Source organism: Mytilus californianus, unplaced genomic scaffold (genome assembly GCF_021869535.1).
Source record: "Mytilus californianus isolate M0D057914Y unplaced genomic scaffold, xbMytCali1.0.p SCAF_12, whole genome shotgun sequence".
Classification (NCBI taxonomy): domain Eukaryota; kingdom Metazoa; phylum Mollusca; class Bivalvia; order Mytilida; family Mytilidae; genus Mytilus; species Mytilus californianus.
Window position 1 is genome coordinate 56,383,107 of NW_026262604.1, and position 21,806 is coordinate 56,404,912.

The 21,806-nt window shown below is 33.0% G+C and overlaps 1 protein-coding gene across 2 annotated transcripts in view; it reads right to left on the minus strand.

The window, feature by feature from the left end:
* LOC127722062 (gamma-aminobutyric acid receptor subunit beta-like) overlaps positions 1-19,564 on the minus strand; it is a 29,226-nt gene extending 9,662 nt beyond the window's left edge. Inside the window, exons 1-3 of one of the 2 annotated variants that reach the window (XM_052228911.1) lie at positions 19,294-19,564; positions 15,054-15,176; positions 8,972-8,986 (exon numbers count right to left, since the gene is read on the minus strand). In XM_052228911.1, coding sequence (XP_052084871.1) covers positions 8,972-8,986; positions 15,054-15,176; positions 19,294-19,326 — 171 coding nt within the window. In that variant the 5' untranslated portion in view covers positions 19,327-19,564. The remainder of the gene's footprint in view (positions 1-8,971; positions 8,987-15,053; positions 15,177-19,293) is intronic. The other variant, XM_052228912.1, reaches the window with a different exon arrangement.
* Positions 19,565-21,806: the final 2,242 nt, after the last annotated feature.

The window sequence follows — 21,806 nt, forward strand, 5'->3', positions numbered from 1 at the left end:
AGACAAAAGATATAGAAACATTGTTTTGATTTTCAGCTTAATAGGACGAAAGGTCTCTATTCTTTTTTAAAGAAAGCAACTTGTTAGTTGTATATGGAGGTTTGATTACACGAGACTGCTTTTCACATTACTAACGTTTTGATTGGCTGATCAGATGCCTTATCGTTTCTTATCGTTTACAAGAGTGGCAAAACAATTACAGAACTGCAAATTGTATTCATCCTGATTAAAATATCAGAACCAAAGTCAACCTTAAGTTGTGATACGCAGACTATGAATTTCGATCCCTTCTTATTTCGTAAACCTTCTTTTATTGTTTTTATGAAAATTTCGAGACATGTTTTCTTGAAACCTACATTTTGATCGTTTATTTTAAACATAAACGATTATTTTATTAAAACAACCTGTGTAAATCTCATATAATATTGATAACAGCAGGTTGAAAAATTCAGGCTTCTGCAGAATAAATCTTTGAAAATAATAAACCTTCTCATAATCATATTCAACCAAACACTAGATTAAGGGATCCATGCACAATATGTTCGGTAAAGCTAAGGGGCGAACCCGTTAAAATCTAAAGCCTCTGGAAGAAGTATTTATAACATATGCCAGCTGCATATATGTAGAATGAAATTTCATTAGAACATTGGTTTCTAAATGAAAATTCTTTGTGTATAAAATTCGGGATTTATATTGGACATGTGCACCCTAGACCTGACAATTAAGTCAGGATTAGCAGAACCTCTTCCAACTTTTTGAAAGGTTTTGACATCTCTTTATAATAAACTATTATTTTATTTTCTTGCAATATCATTCGGTATGTACCCGCAACCCATGCCCTCCTGAACCTGACGGGTCTGGGGAACACCTGTTCAGTTTTTAGATATAAGAAGATGTGGTATGAGTGCCAATGAGACAACTCTCCATCCAAGTCAAAATTCATAAAAGTAAACCATTATAGGTCAAAGTACGGTCTTCAAAACGGAGCCTTGGCTCACACCGAACAGCAAGCTATAAAGGGCCCGAAAAATTACTAGTGTAAAACCATTCAAACGGGAAAACCAACGGTCTAATCTATATAAAAAACGAGAAACGAGAAACACTTATGAACCACATCAACAAACGACAACTAATGAACATCAGATTCCTGACTTAGGACAGGTTCAAACAATTGCAGAGGGTTTAAACGTTTTAATGGTACCAAACCTTCACCCTTATCTGAAACAATAATGTAACATCACAACATAGAAAGACACACTATAAAATATCAATTGAAATGGCTTAACTCAATCAAAAGACATATTAACACCAGTGAACGTACACTGAACAAATACATTTGATCTATGATACAATGTAAATACAAAATGAATAAAATAAGGGAATAATAATTAAAGTAACATGTTATACCGCTGTGAAATGTTAAACAATTTAAGAAAAACAATATGCTTGAACAAAAATATCAGCCATTTGCAATTACTTTAAACACAGGTAAATGAAAATAATTTTGTTGTTAGGTATACGTGTACAGTTCAAATAGAGAAAAGAAATATTTTTACAAAATTAATAATTTTGTTGTTCATAGTACGAAGACGTGAAAATTTATAGTAATACCAAACTTTTATCAAAGCTGGTATATATTGTATGTTTCAATCCAACGAAGAATGCTTCACTTAACACTTCTTGATCACTATCGTAGATATCGTCGTAATAACCTTTTAGTTTCTTATAGTACATACAAGCTACGTACAAATAAATTATCACATTGGTTGAACAATATTAGGTCAATGTCAGAAAAATATTAACGTTTTGTTTGAGGCTTAGAAACTTGGAAAGGGTAATATAAAAAACGAGAAACGAGAAACGCTTATGAACCACACCAACAAACGACAACCACTAAACAACAGGCTCCTGACTTAGGACAGGTGCATTATCATGCAGCGGGATGTCTATACTCCCGAATAATTCTTTCGAAAGCAAGTCGTGCAGATATGTGTTAATTTACTTTTTAACATTCTTGCGACTTGCTATGATGAATACTGACTATTTTATTTGATTCTATCCTAAACTAAATACGAAAGCCCACCCTCTCTCTCTCTCTCAATGTTGCGTATCGTGCTACTTTATAAGTATAAAATATTCATACTTAGAACAACTTCAGCCTAAATTGCCTTAAATCACAAAGGCGTCAGTGAATTTTCACATGCAGAATCTAGATATTATTAAAAGTGTTTGATTGGATTTTCACGTCTTGACATCTTTCTTACCAAAAAAGGTTATGGTAACTCCAGAAAGACTTTATACTTAACACCTGTTAACATGTGTTAGTCACGTGTACTATCCTTTTTAATTGAAAGTATATAACCTTTACTAAATAGTATGAAAAGAGATCATAATAAAAATTATATCAAAAACAACGCCCAAACATAGAAATGGGGAACACAACGAATCTGACAGGAATGAACGAGTCTACAATGGGGAACACAACGAATCTGACAGGAATGTACGAGTCTACGATGGGGAACACAATGAATCTGACAGGAATGTACGAGTCTACAATGGGGAACACAGCGAATCTGACAGGAATGTACGAGTCTACGATGGGGAACACAACGAATCTGACAGGAATGTACAGAAATGATGTTTGGAAATTTAACAACCTATTCGGAACAGCAATTGTATGTCTGTGTGCTGCCGTACTCAACTCGATTTGTATGATAACACTGTTTAAATCGAAAAAACTGCAGAAAAGTAGATTTCACTTTCTTACGCTTTGTTTGAGTATTGGAGACTTTCTGACTATGATATTCACAGTTGTTTTACTAACAAACTCATCGTTGGAAGTAATGGGGGTCAACATGGGGTACTTATGCGCTATAACGTCTTCATTCGTGTACTGCTCAATACTATTTTCACTTTGTCAAACATTATTCATTTGTGTTGAAAGGTTTTTAGCAACGTCAAAGACAAACAATACTTGCCGAAATGTTTTATCACAAAAGAAGTGTGTACCTTTGGTGTTCGGTTTGTGTGTCGTGTACACAGTTATCATCAATGGCATAAGCGGGTTCAAAGTGAAATATGGATGTTTGGGAAACAAATATTCATTTACATACATGGTTTTTAAAGAAGTCCCATTAGTGTCACTTTTAATTGTTATATTTTTCATCTATATGAATACGGCTATCAGAATAAAGCAACTTTTAACAAAAGTGTCGTTTATCAATAATGGTACGTCCTGTGTACAAAGGAGAGGAAGAATTCAACGTCTTAAATTGAACCTGTTTACTTTGGGGTTAGTTCTCATAGTATTGGTCATATCAATTGTACCAAGAGTGTTTGTTGCTTTAACAGGACAACAACAAAGTGGTAACTATGGCAATATTACATTATTAGTTCCACCAATATTCAATCCTCTGATATATTTTCTACGCTTTGTAGAATTCAGAAACATTCTGAAACAAAATTGTGCGTGTTCCTCTAGAAATGACGAATCATCAGAGGATAGTGCGTCTCCGGTTGACATTTCCTCTCACATTCCGATAAACGAAGGAACCAGTATAAACACAGAACAAGAGACAACAAGCATAGTTCAGAAAGATTATCCGTTAGGCATTTCCCAAGATTTTTCAATAAACGAAGGAACCAGTATAAACAAGGAACAAGAGACAGTAAGTACATTTCAAAAAGTTCATCCGTTCGGCATTCCCCCCAATTTTTCGACAAACGAAGGAACCTGCATAAACACGAAACAAGAGACAACAAGCATAGTTCAGAAAGATTATCCGTTAGGCATTTCCCAAGATTTTTCAATAAACGAAGGAACCAGTATAAACAAGGAACAAGAGAAAATCCTTCGTTTATAGATTCGTCCAAAATTCCGATAAACAAAGGAACCATTATGAACGAGGAACAAGAGCAAGAAGTTACATTTAGTAAATTTCTTCCGTATGATATTTTACCCGATTTCCCTATAAACAATGAACAAGAGACGAAAAGCACATTTCAGAATGATTATCCGTTTAGCATTTGGTATTTGACCTCGATTTTTCGACAAATGAAGGAGCCACTATAAACAAGAAACAAGAGACAGAAAGCACGTTTCAGAAAGATTATTCGTTTACCATTTTCATATCTATACATTTATTGCAGAGCATGCCAATAATCATATTTATGTTTTTGCTCAATAAGTGTATTATTTGTGTACTAGGCGAACGATTTGTGAATTTAAGCAACTTTGCTTGTTTCTGAATCCAAGACATTTACTTCAAGTGTAATTATTGTAATATGATGATTTATCTAAATACATATTGTTTAAACAATATTCTATAATAGTAAGCATGCTCTATAATTATTATATTTTTTGTAAATTTTACAAATCGTTTACAGGACAAGACCAGATTTTATAAGTTTGCTCTATTTGTGTCTGATATCTTTTTCATATTTAAGCTAATTCAGGACAGGAACAAGTAGGTTCTGTAAAGTACAAAATTTGTAGGTCTACAGGGGAAAAGGCGGGAAATTAACGTTGCCATTGGAAAGTAGTTGCAAGTTGGATAGAATTAATTCTGCCTTGGAACAGGCCACCCACGGACCCATCAGAGAGTTGTTAGGGTTTTTCTAAATGTTCATTTTGACACATCTAATAATCTAATACGCTTTTATTTTTTTTTTGTGCCCAAATAATAAAAACCGTTGGTTTTTTTTCCAATCCAGATGGGGGTTTTCACATCTAATCCATAGATGATCATCAAGCTTATAACAATTCACTAATCAGCCTTAATATATTTATATATCCTTCTTGGATATGGTAAGTTCTACACAGAATGCTTGTAAGAGGGTCTGGATGGAGGGGTGTCACTTCTGGGTTTTTAGTCATTTTTCTACATTCCATGTTTGTTTGCCCATTATTCCCTATTTTGTTTTATATTTTAAAACCCCAAAATGATCTATCTGTAAAATTTTTTCCATTTTTTCTTAATGGGTAATCCCTATCCAAAGCCAGTATTGGAAAGCAAATGTAAAATGTACATAAATTTTCACTTCTTCGAACTATGAACATCAAAATTATTCATTTTGTAAAAATATTTCCTTTCTCCATTTGAACTGTACACGTATACCTAACAACACAATTATTTTCATTTATCTGTATTTAAAGTAATTGCAAATGGCTGATATTTTTGTTCAAGCATATTGTTTTTCTTAAATTGTTTAACATTTCACAGCGGTATAACATGTTACTTTAATTATTCTTCCCTTATTTTATTTATTTTGTATTTACATTGTATCATAGATCAAATTTATTTGTTCAGTGTATGTTCACTGGTGTTAATATGTCTTTGATTGAGTTAAGCCATTTCAATTGATATTTTATAGTGTGTCTTTCTATGTTGTGATGTTACACTATTGTTTCATATAAGGGTGAAAGTTTGGTACCATTAAAACGTTTAAACCCGCTGCAATTGTTTGAACCTGTCCTAAGTCAGGAATCTGATTTTCAGTAGTTGTCGTTTGTTGATGTGGTTCATAAGTGTTTCTCGTTTCTCGTTTTTTATATAGATTAGACCGTTGGTTTTTCCGTTTGAATGGTTTTACACTAGTAATTTTTGGGGCCCTTTATAGCTTGCTGTTCGGTGTGAGCCAAGACTCCGTGCTGAAGACCGTACTTTGACCTATAATGGTTTACTTTTATAAATTTTGACTTGGATGGAGAGTTGTCTCACTGGCACTCATACCACATCTTCTTATATCTATGTATTAAATCACAAATCGCTGCACGTACCTTGCAAAACCCCGAAATAAAGGAGCAATGCTTTTTTATGGTGGCTGGTTAAGGCCATTTTGCGTTTTCGCCTTTCATATTCTACAGGACGAAAACGCGAAAACGAGAGGTGAACCCATTAGTGCATTTTGAACTTATTTTTTTTTATATTTCTACTTGTGTGGATACGGATTTGATTTCAAGAGTATATATGAGAATTTACATACCAAATTATATCAACAAATACAAAATGCATATTAATACCATTACATGTTCTTATTTTACTGGAGCAGATTAGTGAAGACGAGGCCTGTTAGGAATTTGACAGCTATTGCATGCCAGGTTAAATTGTAAAAAAAATAAAAATATATCTCAGTTATATTGAATAACTTTATTTATATTCTTTTTTAAAGCGATGAAAGCATGAACAATACGAATCAACCGATTAGATTATTAATGAGATATGTTGACATATTTTTACAGGTCAACCGGATATAATATCGGTGAGGTATTCATTATGAATTTTTTTCCTTCTTAACCCTAAAGTAAGTGATTATCTAATAGTATAAATCTTTCAATCTAAAATTACCTTTTCATATGTTAGGTTTGATTAAAGTTTTCCTGTTTAAAACGTCGAGTTTATATAATAGATCCTCTGTTATTCGCTGTCTATATGTTTTATAATTGCATAACTTTATTTTATAGTAATTCTATATCCTACATTTCAAAATTTCAAAATGTGCTAATAAATTATGATATTTTGCATTTGTCAATTTCAAATAAACAATTGTATTCTTTATAAAACGGACTATTCATGTAATCTAAAAGTAAACATTATTTTAATAATATATAGCATCTACATAACTGAACAACAATCACACAGATGAATTAGTGTCGATATGAATTAATCTCCAGCGATTAAACCATTTACTAGTACTGTGAAAGTACTTTAAAACATGCTTATCAATTTTCGTGGTTTGAAGAAAAGGTACATGTTCGTGGATCCTTCAATTCATTGATTTCAGATTTTTGAGAACAAAAATACAAGTATAAGTGAAAATTTTAGTATATAAATATTTACAAAGAATGATAGGTATAAGAACGGTTGTCAAGATATCCGTCCCAGCTTGGTGGCATTTTGCATAGCCCTTGTTTTAAATCAGTGAATAACAGATTGTTATTGTTTACATGTGTTATCCTGGAAGTATTGTGATTATGTTCTTAGACTAATACTTGTTATTGTTGGGTTGCCTATTTAGTGTTCAGTGTATTGACGTTTTGCATATTTCCAAATTTGCATTACCATTGCGCCAATAGATAATTTCATACGGGACAATAAAAAGTATTCCATTCGCACCCATTTGCAGGTAAAAAATGCGATACAAAAGTTGTGTGTAAAATTGAATATTGAAATGACTGCAGCTATAGTATTCCCTCCATTTGCCACATTTTGAGCTGGACAAATATTAATTCATTAAAACTATTCACATCAAATCTTTTAAAAATGCAAAAGATTCAGCGTATCTCGTCAAAGTCACATAGATGAGTTTTCAAAGATAGTCAACAATAAAATTTTAGAATAATAGATTCCATAGGATGACCAGTAATAACAAATAAGACAATATTTATTTAGATGATTTTTGAGTATTAATATATCAACCACCTAAAATGAAACAAAATAAAGGTGCACAATCATTATTAGTTCGTGCAATTACTATTACTAACTCTATATATTTGAATATATACATTTGTTAGTGGGAAAGAAGCGTGCTTAATGTCAAACTTGGCGAAATATATCAAAGGGAATTTCAAATTAACTCATTAGTCGAAAAAACTCGCAATATCAGGGGCGGATCCAGCCACTTTTAAATGGTGGGGGTTCCCAACCCTGGATAAAGGGGGGTCCAACTATATGTCCCCAATCAAATGCATTGATCGTCAAAAAAAGGATGGGTTCCAACCCCCGGACCCCCCCCCCCCCCCTCCAACCCTGGATCCGCCACTGAATACTATCTGAATACTATGACAAAAAAAAAAAAGAAAAATGATAAAAAAAACCAACAGCATACAAAACACAACATAGATAAACAAAGACTGAGTAACACCATCTACTAAAACTGAGTAACACTATCCACTAAAACTGAGTAACACTATCCACTAAAACTGAGTAACACCATCCACTAAGACTGAGTAACACCATCCACTAAAACTGAGTAACACCATCCACTAAAACTGAGTAACACTATCCACTAAAACTGAGTAACACCATCCACTAAAACCGAGTAACACCATCCACTAAGACTGAGTAACACTATCCACTAACACTGAGTAACACCATCCACTAAAACTGAGTAACACCATCCACTTAAACTGAGTAACACCATCCATTTAAACTGAGTAACACCATCCACTAAGACTGAGTAACACCATCCACTAAGACTGAGTAACAGCATTCACTAAGACTGAATAACACCATCCACTAAGACTGAGTAACACAATCCACTAAGACTGAATAACACCATCCGCTCAGACTGAGTAACACCATCCACTAAGACTGAGTAACACCATACACTAAGACTGAGTAACACCATCCACTAAGACTGAGTAACACCATCCACTAAAACTGAGTAACACCATCCACTAAAAACACCGGGGATGATTTCAGGTGCTACAGAGTGGTAAGCAGATCCTGTCCAGTGTGTGACACCCGTAAATTTCTTTAAATTAATGAATAAGGTTGCTTCATCTTAATTGTTAAACAAACAATAATTTTTGGAGTCAGCAAAAGCACGTATTTGGGTTGTTGGTATGATGGATAAAAACCCAAGTTTGGACGCTAATATAAAAATACGAAGATGTGGTATGATTGCTAATGAGACAACACTCCACCAGAGACCAAATGGCATTGAAGTTAACAACAATAGGTAACCGTAGGCCTTCAACAGTGAACAAAACCCATACCGCACAGTAAGCCATAAAAGGCTCCAACTTAATAAATGTAAAACAATGAAATCGAGAAAACAAATAATTCTAAGATTGAGCACGTATCCCGTCCCAGCTCTTCATTGATTCCGACTCCAATGGTTAACTTAACAATGTGTCTAGTATAACGTTTAACAGTCGTCAAAATCACCATTAATATCAACACAGGATTACTGACTAGATAATTATCTGTTAAATATTGTGCATTATATTAGTTACACCAAGGCTTACCTTGTGTTTCAGTTTCTGTATTAATAAATAATATTTAGTGAATGAATTACTTTTATTGCAAACTTAATATGAATAAAAAGCAAGTATTATATAAGAAATTACCAAAATGATAAACCTATGGGTATCGCTGTATTGTCTCTAAAGGTGGAAAAATGCCCAATGCCAAAATCTCACAAGATGGGTCCACGTCTAGCCAAGTTGTGAGCATAGTCGACTATCTTAAAACATTCATTTTGTAGTAGAGAATTGATAAGAAGTAGTGGATTCGTAAACGATAATCAACGAGCGACTTTAGTCGCAAGTTGATTATCGTTTCCGAATCCACTACTTCTTATCAATTCTCTAGCTTAACCCATTTCTATTAAAACGACTGCCTGTTTTACGTTTTGACAATGAATCAACGATATTTCATAAAAATAGTTTAGTATTTTGTCTTTTTTATTCTATAATAGCTGGAAATGATTATATCCACACGGTTCGCATCTATAATTAGACATTTGACAAGTTAACATAAGTTTAAGATAACTTAAATGGGGTGTTAGCTCCCCTTTTTAACACCAGATTTTAGTTTTGTATATACATATTTCATTTAATGTTTAATCATTACAAATTATTTATATTGAATAGATTTTGGTATATTTAATTTATTCAAAAAGACATATATTAATATACAGAATGTATTTATCTTGTTTTGAAAAGTTAAAAAAATTTAATTACCAAAATTTAGAACCTTCAAAATTTATATATATAATATTTAGCAACATGTTTTGGTTAATTGAATACTAAACACCGTTAAGCCGTTCTTAGTCAAAAAAATATTGATAAGGTAGATGCCATAAATCTGCAATTTCATAATGCTCAAATTCATGTTGCTTTCCTAAAGTATTAAAATTATGTGCTTACGATTTAAATTGAACAATTATATTCAAATCTGTTTAAGCTGTTTCCGTTTCATTAAGTTACGATTATTTTAACGTTATTACATTTGGCACATATCGTTCACCGGTAAATAAACTACTTTTATCTGAGGTACGCATTCTGAATCCCCATCAGAATTGCTCTTGCTACGGATGTACAATGAATAATTATCTTGATTTCATAAACTTACCATCAAGCTGTTCGTAGCTGTGATCGTCTAGTCGTTGGTAACGAATGTCATAACGGTGATATTAACAGTGCAAAGTTCGAACCTTGTATCCGGAATGAAATTTTTTCATTGTAATTTTTTTATCGATAAAAATAGTTTTAATCTTAGAGGTATTATATACTTCATTTTCATTTAAAGGCGATGATTTTGTTTCTGGTTTTACAGTCAAAGAAGTAGTTTAACGGTCGTAGCTTATATATCACACTTTACTCAAATTAGAGTCCGTTCAATGTTGACGTGATATAAATAAATTTGAAAAGAACATGAACAAATCCAGACATAGTATATATATTTTATTAGATAACAAAAGCGAATTATCTCTGAGATAGAAATACAGTTGATTGACATGTATTGACAGTTGTGCGCTTTAAGAGTGTTATTTAAATATTGATTTATGTGAGCACTCGTGGTATAGTGGTATCATGCATAGACTGAAGACTCTACTGATTATGAAGAAAATACGCGCGAGTTCGAACCCTTCATATGCCACTCGTTTTTGAGAGGATAAAAAATCGTAAGTTAAAAGTTTAAAGTTATAAAATAAGTTATCTTAAGTTAACGAAGTGGTCAGTGGATTCTTGAAAAATAATCCACTGTAAGAACAATAGAATGACGTCAGAGAAATGGGTTAAGTCAGATTATTTAGTTCCAGCTCATACCAGGATAGAATATATATTTTCAAAATCCCCCCTAGTCAGTGTACGAATACAAATGTACTTTTCAAATTCGAAAACATAAAGGTAGAATAAAAAGTACATGTAAACGTATAAATAAAAAGTACATGTAAACGTATAAATAAAAAGTACATGTAAACGTATAAATAAAAAGTACATGTAAACGTATAAATAAAAAGTACACAAAAACGTATAAATAAAAAGTACATGTAAACGTATAAGTAAAAAGTACATGTAAACGTATAAATAAAAAGTACATGTAAACGTATAAATAAAAATAGTAAAATTACTGATCAATTGTGTAAGAGTATTATATGACAATAAAATTGAAGACACAAAAAAATATGAATCCAGCAAGTTTAGAATTCTAACACTGAACGACTATTATCATCATTATGCTTAACGATGGAGAAAGAGTTCTTCTTAATGCTTAGGGGACGACCATTTGATATTCTGGGGGGGGCCAGGAGGATTTTGAAAATAAATAACTCAGCCTTGATAATCACAAAAATAAATGGTTTGTTCTGTGGTAGTTTGAAAATAAATAACCTGACTTGCAATGTATTAAAAATAAATAACTCGGCAGGTCTATTTGAGAGCATGAGATTGCACCAGATTCTTCATAAAATTCAATTTTTTTCAAAAAAAATCGGGAATCACTTCCCAAATCTTTGAATAATAAAAGTATAAATATTATTTAAAATACTTGAAATGTCTGAAAAATGGGTTTCATTTAACTTGAGGTATATTGTCTCAGGAACACTTAACCTGGGAACAGTATATCTAACGGGAAATGAATCTGATACGCTTTTCAGTATAAAATTGATAAAATCTCGGACTCCCCGAGACTTCCCAAGATTTACGGCTTTTGGTAGCGTCTGACTGAAAAACTATCAGAACTGCTCAACAAATAAACCACATAACTCTAATTGTAAATAAATACAAGTTTTATCATTTAGTAGATATATTTTGTCATATAAAATTACCAAAATAAGTTTGATTTATTTGATGTGAAGTGTTTTATAATAGTTTGGGAATTTGTAAATCATCGCGGCAATGGCCGCCATTTTTTTATTACCTGGTTTGCATTCTGCACAATTCTGTGATGAAATGCTTGCGATTTTAACAAATTTGAAGTGACAGAATACAAGTTTGATACACTAGCATCACTATAAAACTAGTTTGAATGACATTTAATTGATAATATCAGAAATTATTAGGATAATAGCGAGTCCGTTTTTAACACATGTCCGTTTCTGTATCGTATCTTTATTAACTATGGCACGACGATAAAATCGACTACAATCAGGTAGTGTCAAGTCCCGTCAATATATATGTTCCTGACTTAACTCACTTTTATTAGCTATGGCAGTAACTACATTCAGGCAAATGCCTCATGTAGGAAATTTCAAAACCAAAAGCTTGTCTTCATATCAAATTGTTTTCACATCAAGTGTCTTGCAAGAAGCAAGTTCTGTTCTCCCTCAGACGTAGATCCTGTTTTTTGGGGATCAATGTTTCTTATTTATTTGTCTTTTGTTCATTGATTGCCCTTCTGTATTCTGTTAGTGTTGCATTCCTTTTGTAATTTAGTAATTTTGTTATTAACTTGATCAAGAGTTTAAAAAAAAAACAGCAGCCACATACTTAACTATGTGAATTAAATTTTTGCTTTATCTTTGTCTTTTGATGTTGTTCCTAAAAACTTAAGTCTTACACTGAATCTATACATGTTGCTTTGAGACCAAAATATTGTCAAAAAATGATTAAAACAGAACTTTCATTTTCAGATTAAGAAAGGGTATGGGAAACACATTTTGCATCATTAGTTCTATAGCAACTTGGGGGCTTCAGCGGCTCCAAAACCCTTCAAATTTTTTTAGCCTCGCTCCGCTCGGCATAAATGATTTGCAATACTTTTAAAAGACACTAATTACAGCCAAACTTTGATATCTTGTATGTATGCAATACATGTATATGCAGTTGGGAATTCAGAAGATTCATTTCTACAGATGATGATGATTAATTCTGATTAAATAGTACATAATGATTGGACTATTCATGTATTATTTATAATAAAACATAAATTTAAAAATTGTATGTTTTCAAATATTATAAATATAGTTGTGAAAATAAATAATCAGTCCCTTGCTTTAATGAAAATGAAAAATCTTGCTTCAACAGTGCAGAAAATAGATAATCTGTCCTCTTAGTTTACAAAAATAAATAACCGATCAAAAACAAATCCTCCTGGCCCCCCCCAGAATATCAAATGGTCGTCCCCTTAACATGGTCTTCCGGGAATCCATTATAACAGTTAATTTGAAAGCAAGGTTTGTAAACTATTCATTCTAATCTACTCCCATTTACCATATGTGCTGAATTTACAAAAATGTTGTTTAAGGTTGTCAAATAAAGGACTTATTTGTCCCAAATTGCCATTGAATATAAAGAAAAATACTTCCACTACATTATAGAGAGTTGAGGTATGATATTGTTTACCACTTAGTCTTTAGTTAAATTTTAAAATATTTGAATAAAGTAAAGAAAATGTCATATATATACAAAAGCAAATGAGCAGCGGTACATCTACATTGCTGTTCTCCATTTCAAAGTCACAGTGAGGTATTCGACATTGAACAAAACCTATCACAACACTGCAAGATCAAGACGGTTTTGGTACCAGTGTACATTGTATGTGGTATGAAATGTCGTTCAAACTACATTTCTACATTGGGGAGATATCAACAAATTTCAAATTAGAATTGTCAAGGAAATCTAACAAATGCTGCTATGAATCTAATGCATTCTGGGTAATATTTTCAAAAACCTACACCAAAACGTTGTGATTGGTTTAAAACGTTCTAAACAATGGAAATTCAAACAATGACGTAATGCTATTTTCATTTTTGGTGTACGAACAATGAGATTATCCATAGTGCTTTAGATTCTGAAAAAAGGTGTACTTTAACTTTAAAACTTAATACGCAATATACAAATTAAATTTAGAAAGCCACGGGTCACTTCAAGATATACATGTATGATAGACAACAAGACAGGTAATTCCTGTTTGAATGGTTTTACACTAGTCATTTTTGGGGCCCTTTATAGCTTGCTGTTTAGTATGAGCCAAGGCTCCGTGTTGAAGGCCGTACTTTAACCTAAAATGAGTTACTTTTACAAATTGTGACTTGGATGGAGAGTTGTCTCATTGGCACTCATACCACATCTTCTTATATCTAGGTAATAACGCATGAACAGGGCAAACAATAGGACTGCTTAACATAAACAAACAGGACGAAAGAGAGAAAAAACGAAATAGTTTTTAGTTTATTAATTTCATTTGTAGAAAAAACCAATCATTCACTTCCCCGTTAAATTCAATTAGAATTACATTAAAACTTTTTCATTTCTTTTATTTTTTGACAGATTAACCGAAAACAAATGCGATTAAAAATATATTCACTTTCACGTAAAATTCAAATAGGGTATATTAAAACGAAATCTTTTATTTTTGAATGTTTTACATTAGATTAAATAACTGAAAATAAATGCGATTAAAACATCTTAGCATGACACGATTTACTGACACTATGTGTTTTGTTTGCTATTCAATGTTGTTAATTGATACATTTTCCATACATGTACATGTATATTTAATCAGACTACATTCTGTCGGGAAACGTGTAAAGGATAGTTCAACATCAATACATGTACATGTACATGTATATTTAATAACTACATTCTCTGGGAAGCGTGTAAAGGATAGTTCAACATCAATACCAACAACACAGCCATTCTAATGTCCCCGTGGACGCCTAAAAATATAGGATTGTGCACATTTTTTCTAGAGGTTAGAGATGTGTAAACCGGAACGATGAACTCGCAAGCTGAATAGATTTTATGTAAACTTTGTGAGTGAGCAGTCCAGTTTACACATCAATAACATCAACAAAAAGTTCTAACGAAAGAATCCTTTTCAAATCTTTGTAGAAATACTCATTATACATGACATTTATAGTTGCAATGCAACAAATAGATTCAAGACAGGGAAGGAGGAATAGGTTAGACCTAAACATGATGTATTGACCTTCAATGTTTTCTTAATTGACAGCCGTATTTTAATTGACCTCTAAGTAAAATATAAATATAATAAGATATGATATGTAATAAGTATAATAATAAAAAAAATGAAGTATACAATGATAACATAGCATTATGCTTTCACATAAATATTTTGTTAAATTGTTGTTCCTCTTACCTTGTGATCTAATTGTTTTTCCCGCCATCTTGCTTGTATGAAAATATCGGCTGTATACTTCTCTTTCACTGTATCGATTTCACCGATCTTCAGAAAATGAACTTTTATGAACACTTGCTTGACCTACAATGATTTACAATAGACAAGATGTAATAAATTACAGTTTTTTCGGAATTGTAGTAATAAAAATGATACCAAGTTTATAAATTAGTATGCCAGACTTTCTTTTCGTGTACAGAAGACTCATCACTAGTGTTTGTATTGAAACATTTGGAAGGCCAATTCAAGATTGGCGTTGATGAGCATTGACGAAAAAAATAAAAAATACAAGACTTATAAATTAGAAGATGTGGTATGAGTGCCAATGAGACAACTCTCCATCCAAGTCAAAATGTGTAAAAACTTAAAGTAAACAATTATAGGTTAAAGTACGGCCTTCAACACGGAGCCTTGGCTCACACCGAACAGCAAGCTATAAAGGGCCCCAAAATGACTAGTGTAAAACAATGCAAACAGGAAAACCAACGGCCTAATTTATATAAAAAACGAGAAACGAGAAACACTTGTTGTGCCAAATATGGCTTTCCTTTTATAGCTGACTGTGGTATAGGTTTTTGATATTCAAGCTCATAAGTCGAAGACAAACTAACAACGTCATGGCAAAACAAATACGACCAAAAGACAAACAACCATACACAATGGTATGGGTTATGCTCATTATTAAAGGCCGTACGATGACCTATAGTTGTTCACTTCTATGTCATTTGGTCTCGTGTGGAGACTTGTCTCATTGGCATTCATACCACATCTTCTTATTTTTATATTTGGCCTTCTACATGTGTGCCTGCAATGGGTAAAACACCTTAGAGTTTCGAATTAAAAAAATATATATGAAGAGTAAATTTACAGATAATAATTATATTAATAATATTCAGTGTCAGCACAGGAGTGCTGACTACTGGCCATGGGCTGGTGATACCTTCTAGGACAAAACGTCCATCAGCAGTTGCATCAACCCAATCGTAAAAAGTTATAAATGATACCAGACTTATAATTCAGTACTCCATTTGCAGACGAAACGCGCTTCTGGCGTATACAAAATGTTGCGCCTGGTATCTATGATGAGTTTATATGCAGACGCGCACCTTGTTTTCATAAGACTCGTCGGGGGTCTCGTGGTATCGTGCATTCGCCTCGAGTGCAGGAAGTCTTGTCTGCTAAGCACGCGGCATTTAGGAGCAAAACCAGACTGGTCGACTCGAAGTCGGAATAATGTTTCCGTGTATAGGGCGATACATGTATGTAATTCTGCGGACTGCTACCTTGAGAAATAGCATGTTAAAAATTCGGTTCATCACGTCGGTCTATTATAAAGCAGGGTTCTTATTACATTACAATGTTCTTTTCCTTATGATATATGTAATATTTGCCACTGAACAATAAACACTAACTCATCATCCCCATCATCTTAAGACAATATAACTTGACAACTTTCGTAGGGAAAAACTTATTTTAGGAAGACCATTTAGATTGCATATCACCCACCCGATAACGTTTATAGAGAGTGAATAGTCCTTTCATAATGTTTAGAAATATAACACTTGTTTTCCATTCATTCGGTTGGTTGATAAAGTCGAGCGTTTGATTTTGTCAGGTGTTATGGACCTCCGTTTTGTAATTTACCTTGCAGTTCGCAAAGCAAATGAAAATGTCCTTATGTTAGTGAACTAAGATTTATAACGTTTATTGTTAATTTGGATCATTCAATATTGATATGTAAATAGGCGCTATCAAATACTGTACTCGACATGTATAAATAAATATCTTATAAATATCTTATTACGGTAAACACATTTCTAAAGTATTGAATGTTCAATTGTAGTTAAAATGTCATAATATCGCGACTAAAATAGTGTTGTTGTAATATGCAAATATCTCAGTCAGGGACTTTTAAAGTAAGACTACTATTTGAATTATTGCTCAAGCATTTTGCGAACAGGGAATAACGTTTTGTTTTACCCAAGAACATAAAAAATGTTGTTAAAATTGTAACATAAGTCGCGTGTAACTTTTCACCTGCAAACAACGAAAATAACGTTTGATTTTCAGTTTCTGAATCGAATTCTTGTCTAACGACCAACTTTGAATTAACTAAAAAAAGTCTAAGACTTTTGATTTTTGTATTTAAAATCTCCATTGTCGCCACTAAAATAAAAAAATTCTCTGCAAACTCTTCATTAATTTCAAGGTTATGTTTAAAATAAAATATATTTCTACAAATTTGTAGCAAAAACAAGAAATTGTGAAACAACCATATATGGTAAGTTGTGGTGCGTTATTTGTGTCGTTAATAGATATAGGAAGATGTGGTATGAGTGCCAATGAGACAACTCTCCATCCAAGTTACAATTTATAAAAGTAAACCATTATAGGTCAAGGTACGGCCTTCAACACGGAGCATTGGCTCACACCGAACAGCAAGCTATAAAGGGCCCCAAAAAATTACTAGTGTAAAACCATTCAAACGGAAAAACCAACTGTCTAATCTATATAAAAGCGAGAAACGAGAAACACGTATGAACTACATAAACAGACGACAACTACTGTAATCAGATTCCTGACTTAGGACAGGTGCAAACATTTGCAGCGGTATTAAACGTTTTAATGGTACCAAACCTTCTCCCTTTTCTGAAACAATAGTATAACATCACATCATAGAAAAACACACTATAAAATATCTATTGGAAGGCTTAACTCAATCAAAAAACGTAAATTAACACACAATGAACGAATAAATTTGACCTGGGACACCTGAATGCAAGTAGATATGTTCTAGTCTGCAGAAGGGGTCTATCGGGATGGAGGGCAGGAAATAAGGATTAAAACTGTAAGAACTAGTAGATGGTTGATAAATGAGGGTGTGGATAGGGGTTTACAGAATAGATGACGTTGGATGGTTGCTTAACGTCCAGGGGCAAATTAATCTTATTCAGGACGAGAACATGTCAATGTAATTGCTTTGTACTAGACCTACACGCTGAGTCGGATTTTTAACGGCTAGTTCACAAGGTTAAAGTCAGCAGGGAGACATGTCACCTTACCCGGACACATTATTCTGACTCCAAGCCGACCAATCTTTGCTCTTACCTCTTAATACCGCGTGCTGAGCGGAGAAGTAGCAAATATTAATTTTAAAATCTTTGGTTTGACCCAGCCGGGGTGCAAAGCCACGACCTCCCGCACTCGAGGCGAACACGCTACCACGAGACCACTGAGGCGGTTTAATAGAGAATAATATTAAAAAAATATAAAGAATAAAGAAAAAAAAGACCAAAAAAAAAATAAAGAATAGAGAATTATGAGGTGCTAAAATATAACGAATAGAGAATAATGTGCAAAAAGTATAAAGAAAAGAGGAAAATGGCCAAAAAATTAAAAGAATACAGAAATGAAGGATCCCCATCCAGACCCTCAAATTAATCTCATACAAGTTACTAGCAGCTATTATAGATTACTTTAGAATTACTTTCAATTACTGTAAAAATCTGTCGAGACTCCTGGTGACCCCCCTCCCACTGTAGACTTGTTCTATATAGGACAAAATTGACTGCTGCCCATGCATAAGCATGATCAGTTAAAAGTGATAAATAGGCGTTTTAACCAATTATTAATGAAATTCAAAACTAACGGATTTTAGTTTTAATTAAAAGGTAACATGTAATCTAAAAGATTTGCAACTCTTAAAGATTACACATAATCCGCAAAAATCCAAAATATCTATACAACAATTTGCGAAACGCGTTTTCTCTAAAAGTCAACAAAAATGAGTGAATCTTAAAACTAGTAAAACAAATTTAAAAAAGTACGAGTGAAAAAACTCTTGAAAATTTCTGTTTAACTTATGACCAAGGTTAATCGTCAGATATTTTATGTACGAAAGATCTTTTTGTCAGCAAGCGTTTGCCCTTGTAGGAGCCTATTAATTTCTTTTGAGAATAAGAGTGTATGCTCAATGCAGTGAATTTTCCGTATTAACTATTTTAATTCCTACACCACCATGATTCCTTTCAAACTCGCCATATTGAAACTAATCCCACACATATTACCTTAATGTTATTTTAAATGATGATTCGTACGTAATCGGTTGGAAAGATGAAATTATTACAACTTATTATATAGGTAAAAACGCGCACCTGCAGAGATTACAAATTAAATTATTTTTTGCATTAATTTAACTTACCTTTGGTTTAATATTGGGTAATTTATCCTCCATTTTTTTCTATAACCTATCGACTTTTCACATAGTTGTTTACATTAGATACTGGGTTCAATCGATTTCTCAAACTCATTTAAACTTCAAACAAGATATCCATATACATCACTGATAAATATGTATCCAGGTATGAAACGTATAAAGGAAACAAAACAGCACATCAGGCTATTTAATATAGTTTGCACGTAAATAATATTTCTGTGAATGATTCGCGGTTGCATGGCTAATTAAGGTTTTAACCCGATTAAATATATTGGTAAACAAATGTCAATATAATTATAATACTTTATAAAGGTATTACGTTTAAATCTTAATGACATATTAACCCTGACCCCCAGGTAAGATCAATTAAGATTTCTTTGTATATTAACCTTACATAATAATTATTAACTCCTTATTTAATTATTGTATACATTCGCTAAGGTTCAAGGAAAATAACGTTGCATGTTTGACACTACTTGGGATTATTATGACTCTGATATTGTACAAATATGCATAATTATGATATTACCCAAAATGGAGTACTCCGTCAATAACCGGAGGTTCATAGTAAGTAAGTAAGTAAGTAAAGTAAGTAAATAGTTTCACATATTGATTGACATAAATATAAGCAACATTATATAATTATATACACATAAAACAATCAATATCCAGCCATAAACACGACTTATGAGACACTATAAACTTGAAATTCTATACCTATTTAAAACAGAACGTTGGTATTTTTTCATGCAATACATAAATAATTAGCTAATATGTACGTGCGCTAAAGGCCAAAGACGTGATTAAAAGAAAGATAAGATGCTCAGTTGGTACTTTTTCCACCTGGGATCATTTTCTTTACTCAGCTAAAGCCAATGAGAATAAAAGATGTGGGGAAAAAATAACGAAAAATCGATAGTAGAATATATATTTAATCTAAACATATAAAAGGTCATTATTCGTATTTTAAAGATGGACATGCGAGTAAACTAACGGTTGACAATTCAATCTTAACCTAATTTAAAAATGGTGTTAAAGTAAAGACATGTTTTACTTGTGTAAATGAATTAAACATAGACTTATAGACGTCTTATTTTAAAGTGCATTCTACATGTATTGTCCTTTAAGATGGACAGGCGAGTAAACTAAAGCTTAATAAGTCAATTTAATCCTAATTTAAAAGTTAATTATACACGTATTGTCAATTAAGATGGACAGGCGAGTAAACTAAAACTTAATAAGTCAATTTAATTCTAATTTTAAATCATTTACATGTAAAGTGTAGACATGTGTAAACGAATTCAACAAAGACTATCAAAATTAATGTTGGCGACCGTAATTGGAAACTTAGATGTATTTTGTTTTTCCCTTGTCATTGGGTTGCTGTTTCATTGATGCATACCCCAATTACCCTTTTATTCGTATGCAGAAATATTTAACGTCAACTTTCCCAATCTAACCAGGGGCGGATCCAGCCATTTTTAAATGGGGAGTTCCCAACCCAGGATAAAGGGGGGAGGGGTTCCAACGTCCCCATTCAAATGCACAGATCGTCAAAAACAAGGGGGGGGGGGGTCCAACCCCCGGACACCCCTCCTGGATCCGCCACTGGTAACTGTCCATTTACTGTGGTGTATGTGTAAACACGAAGTACCTCAGTTATCGCCCTTTCATATCCGTCGTTTAAATGTAGTCCTTAGTGTGGTAAGTGTGTCCGGAACCTCTGTTATCGTCCTTTGATATCCGTCCCCTAAATGTCGTCCTAAGTGTGGTAATTGTGTCTGGGACTTCAGTTATCGTCCTTTGATATCCGTCGTCTAAATGTAGTCCTAAGTGTGGTAAGTTTGTCCGGGACCTCAGTTATCGTACTTTGATATCCGTCGTGTAAAATGTAGTACTTAGTGTGGACAGTATACATATAAATAAGAAGATGTGGTATGAGTGCCAATGAGACAACTCTCCATCCAAGTCACAATGTGTAAAAGTAAACCATTATAGGTCAAAGTACGGCCTTCAATTCGAAGCCTTGGCTCACACCGAACAGCAATCTATAAAGGGCCTCAAAATGACTAGTGTAAAACAATTCAAACAGAAAACCAAGGATCTAATCTATATAAAAAACGAGAAACGAGAAACACTTATGGACCACACCAACAAACGACAATCACTGAACAACAGGCTCCTGACTTAGGACATGTGCATAAAAATGCAGCGGGTTAACGTTGCCACTTTTTAAGTAGCAGGCTAGGATGAAATTTGAAAAAAGGGCAGGACAGGAGTTTTGAGTAAAAAAAAAGGCAGGATGAGCAACTTGGCAAAAAAAAAAAAGGCAGGATGACAATTTATGTAAAAAAAGTCAGGATAAACTAATAAAAGAAAGGCAGGACCGAATAGAGTGAAAAATAAAAAGGCAGGACAGAGAATACAACTTAAAAAAAATGCAGGACAATATTTTCATCCTAGCCCCCCCCCCTCCCCCCCCCCATAAAAATCAAATG